Here is a 4,957-nt window from a genome sequence, read left to right as displayed (position 1 = left end):
TATTATAAGTATATACCAGATTACGCCGAAATTATGGATCCTTTAGATAAGTTACGCTCTGTGAAAAATAAATTTCATTGGGGACCACAAGAGGAGGAAGCTTTGCAACGAGTAAAACAGGCTTTTGTAGATCATGTAATTTTGCGTGTGTCTGATATGGATAAACCTTTTGTTATTCATTGTGACAGCTCATTTAAAAGATTTTCTGCTATTCTCTCACAATATAATGAGGAAAAACTTTTACGACCTGTAGCTTTATTTTCTAAGGCTGTTCCCGAGTCAGATTGGTCTAAAAACATTTTTGAGTTGGAACTTAAATCCCTATGTATGGCCCTTCAGAAATTTGAGATGTATTTAATTAAACCTTGTACTATTTTTTCTGATAACTCTTCTTTAACATGGTTATTGCGTAATTATAAAAGAATGAGAAAATATGGAACTTTAATCGAAAAAATATCGCGATTTCAATTTAAAATTATTCATTTAAGGACGTCCCAAAACTTTTTGGCAAATTTCTGGTCTAGAGTTAACAATGGAGTTGAATTTCATAATTTTGATGATCAATATCATGAAATTCAAGACTTTAAAGGACAAACCGTAAATTTATCTTTAGCTAATTTTTGGAACGCACCTGTGTTTAGTCGTCCTCTCAAGGATTTACAAAGTGAAGATCAAGAAATAAAGCGAATTATGGAACAAGTTAAACAAGGTCAACTTGCTAATAAATACAAAATAAATTACGGTATTCTTTTTGTTAAAACCAAAGGACACAAGAATCAAGGATGGAGGATTTTGGTGCCAGAAGCTATGAAGCATAGAATTATGAAATTCTTTCACGAAGATGAAGTGGGCGGATGTCACACCGGATTTTCTCGGACTGCAGCCAAGATTGCCCTACGATGCAGTTGGAAAAATTTATTCCTTGATGTTCGGAAGTATGTCCAGGGATGCTTGCGATGTCAAACTTGTAAAGATGGTAATAGGAAGAAACATTGTGTTTATTACTCCCGGAAAACAACTAGACCTAACCATTGCTGGTATTTTGATACCGCTGGGCCCTTCCCGAACTCAGGACCGTTTCGGCATTTATTTATCGTTTGTGATGCTGCGTCCAGGTTTGTTATGATAGAGCCATTAAGGTCTTTAAGTTCAAAGATTATTTGCAGTAAGTTAGAAAACCTTTATTTTCTTTTGGTAATCCCTAATAAGGTCGTCCACGATCGCGCGCAGATCTTCCCAAGTTTCTACATGAAGCAACATCTTTTAGTCTTGGTATTCAGGACATAACTACAGCTCCTTACTCACCTAGTAGCAACCAGGCGGAAAGGCAGATTCGATCGATTAAAAATATTTTGAGAACGTATGTTAATGAGCATCAATCAGACTGGGCCCAATACATCAAGAAAATACAGTACACGCTCAACACGTGTGTCTCAGAATCAACAGGATTTGAGCCGGCGGAGATCTATCTTGGTCTTAAGTTGTCTTCACCCTTGGATGTTCTATGGGAATTAAATTTAGATGAACTAGATGGTACTCCTGATAAAGAAGAGAAGATGGCGAAACTTGTAGAGAATATTGATCGATCTTGGCAGAGGAAACAGAAATGTTACTCTAAAACCAGAGATTTGCCAAATTACCATAGAGATCAGATAGTCTTAGTAAAGAAGTTCCAAAAGACCTTAATTATTAAACATTTTACGCCTAAATTAAGTCCCTTATTCGAAGGTCCCTTTAAAGTTCTGAGTAAACCCAATTTGAACACATTGTGGTTACAAGAGGTTGCTAATCCTAAAAGGATAGTAAAAAGGAATGTAAATCATGTCAAACCTTATAATTCTACAAGCCAAACATAAAATGTAATTTGTTAGAAATTATTTTGAAATGTAATAGTAAATTATTGCGCAGTTATTTTGTGTTTCTTATTTTTGTATTTTGCAGATATCTGGGAGTAAAGTGTTCAGTGTCTTTGTGTTTGTGAGAAGTGAAAGAGTGTATTATCCTGTCATAATACCGCAGTATTTAATTTCATCTAATTATTGTATGTGTCCATAAGTGTAAGTGGTCGTCGCTGGATTTACTGTATGTATTATTTTGTTTTCTGGCAATGGTCTTAGTTTATTGTCCTTTATGTGCCGATTAACTTACTGTAGTCAAAAATATATATGTATTTATACATATATATTTTAACGGGGACAGGGAATTTTTATGTAACGTAATCGACACACAAATGGATAAAATTGTATTTAATATAATAAAAGAAAGAGTGTATAAGATTTGGTTATAGAATGAGGACGCTTACTCCTACTTGTAATGTAACCGCCTCTAGTGGCAATTCTCGGAACTAAGAAACCTTCTTGCTTGATGCGGAAGGAACGTCAGCCATTGCTGACGGTAATTTGAAACCTTGAGGAACAGTGGGCTCTCCTCTCCTTAAAAGAAATATGAATTAAGTTACTTTTCGGCTGTAAAAAATTAACTACAACGATGTAAATTGTTGAAAACAGGTTTGGGTTAATATGTAGAAATTAATTTTTAGGCTATGCGTTTGGCTATTCGAAAAAGGAAAAAAAAAAGAATCTCGTGGAATATTTCACTTCGTATTTGTGCCATGATATATATTTAAAATTACGTATCTTAGTCCTCTGTTCTACAACTTGTATTTGTTGGTGTTTAAAATACTTATTATTATATGTCTTGTGTTTATATGTTTCTTTTGTGCTAGTAACACTATGAAAGTGATTTTTGGCAACTTAAAAATTATTTTGTGATACGTGTTCGAACATGTGCTAACGGGTCGTCAACTGACGTAACCTATAATGGCTGTTAATTGGACCGATGGAAAGGAACTTTAGTAAAGTGAAATTAAATTTGAAATTGAACTATAACCTAAGAAAAATACTTTATACCTTAGTAAAGCGAAATTTGAAATTGAACTAGTTAAAATTGAATTGAAACTGAACTACAGCCAAAGGAAATTACTTCATGAATATTACATATTTAACTTGTTGTTTTATATATATTTTGTTACTAGTTATAATAAAACGAGGACTAAACTTATATAGTATTAATTTACAGCTATTTCCATGCTTTACGTCATTCCGCCACCGTTATGGTTTGTATGGGCATTTTTTTTCTTTTCGAAGTATAAACCTCTAAAATTGCTACACTAAGATCAGCCCAGGATTGTGTGGGGGGGAAAACTAGTGGTTAAAGAGAGAAATCTCTAAGTTTGTCTGCAACATCTCTTGTTTTTGATAAAGGTGTTTAAGTGTTGTACGCTATTTTTTGTGCGAGTTTGTGTGTTCGATGGGGATTATTTATGATAAATATTGTAAGGTAAACAATATTCTTAGAATGACTTCAGTGGAACATTTGTTACAACAACCTTTCTCTTCATTAACTTACGAAGAAAAGCTTCAAAGGAAAAATGGAGGGCTCTTCCTGATTTAACACTCGAAGTTTCGGCACCAATAGCGGCAAAACTTACATTAGGCGTTTTAACACAGATATATACATAAGAAATAACTGGATATGTGGATATGGTAACACGAATGCGCTCTTCTGTATTCCTTGTCTTCTTTTCGGTGGGAATTATGCATGGTCAAAGGGAGGGATAAAAGATCCTGTGCATCTCACCGAAAAAATTAAGAAACACGGAAATTCGAAACTTCATTTGAACAATCAAACATATTTGTCGCTTTTAGGAACAATCAATATACGCTCACAACTTGACTCTGCGTACTGGGCAAGTATACAGAAACATAACGAGAATGTCACCAGGAATAGATACAACCTTCATAAAATAAATTACATAAAATTTTGTGGTGTTTTTGAACTCGCAATGCGTGAGCATGACGAGACAGAGGATTCCTTCAATCCGGGAATATTTTGTGGACTGATAAATTTCACCGCTGATTTAGACCAAACATTAAAGGAACATTTACAGGGCTCTAGTAATTTTAAACGAACCTCCAAAATCATTCAAAATGAGTTGCTAGATAGCATGCTATTAGTGTTTAGAGAAGAAATAACACGTGAAATAGAGCAAGCACGTTTTGTAGCACTTATTTCTGACGAAGCTTCAGATTGTTCATCACAATTTCAACTGGTAGTGACATTAAGATATGTGAGAGAAGGTACTCCAGTTGAACGTTTTCGGAGATTTCTATTGCCTTCAGAGCATGACAGTGAAAGCCTCGCTCAAACTATTTTGAGTGAAATCCAAACGATTATACCGTCGCACAAAGTAACTGCTCAGTGCTACGATGGTGCTGCAGTTATAAGTGGACAACATGGCGGGGTCCAAGTAAAGGTTAAGGCAGAATATCCATCAGCCCACTTTGTACACTGCTATGATCAGTTAAATTTAATAATGCAGCAAGTGTGTTCGCAAAATACAGAGGTTAGGACATTTTCCCCTAACTTACAAGACATTCCAGCCTTTTTCTCTCATTCACGAGTTGCTGTAGTGGATCGAATAGTTAAAAGAAGAGTACTGTGTTCCGCTCCAACTCGTTGGAATTTCTATATTCGAACAGTAAATGTTTTTGAATACCGGAATGAACTTATTGAGTGCATGGAAGAAATTCGGAAAGAGCTTAGTCAACATACAGTGATAAATCAAGCATCAGCTATTGAAAAAAATATTGCAGTGTGAAACATTTGTATTCTGGTTCACATTTTTCCATCATATTATATTACATGTGGACATATTATACAATCAGTTACAAAAGAGGAAAGCTGGCCCCAGTTACCCTAGAGAATGCCCTTAAATCGTTTGAGAGCAATGTACAAAAGTTGAGAGGAAGCATTTCCGAAATACTAGAAGAAGCACAGAATTTGGCAACATCTGCACCTCACGAAATAAAAAGAAGACAAAGAGAAGATACAATAATTTCTCGTCGAATTGCAGCGATTGAAGTGTGTGATGTGATCATAAATACAGCAAACTGTA

General features: G+C 35.0%; 1 protein-coding gene across 1 annotated transcript; it reads left to right on the top strand.

The window, feature by feature from the left end:
• Nucleotides 1-3,844: 3,844 nt before the first annotated feature.
• Nucleotides 3,845-4,660, top strand: LOC145689232 (uncharacterized). Its single transcript, XM_081763370.1, has one exon. The coding sequence runs from the start codon at nucleotides 3,845-3,847 to the stop codon at nucleotides 4,658-4,660; it is 816 nt and encodes a 271-aa protein (XP_081619496.1).
• Nucleotides 4,661-4,957: the final 297 nt, after the last annotated feature.

This window comes from Thermobia domestica, chromosome 7 (genome assembly GCF_964235325.1).
Source record: "Thermobia domestica chromosome 7, izTheDome1.hap1.1, whole genome shotgun sequence".
In the NCBI taxonomy this organism is placed as follows: Eukaryota; Metazoa; Arthropoda; class Insecta; order Zygentoma; family Lepismatidae; genus Thermobia; species Thermobia domestica.
This window is presented reverse-complemented; position numbering and strand designations above follow the sequence as displayed.

Excerpts from the sequence above, each read along its gene's own strand:
- LOC145689232 (XM_081763370.1), top strand. The coding sequence starts at position 3,845 with ATGCGTGAGCATGACGAGACAGAGGATTCCTTCAATCCGGGAATATTT.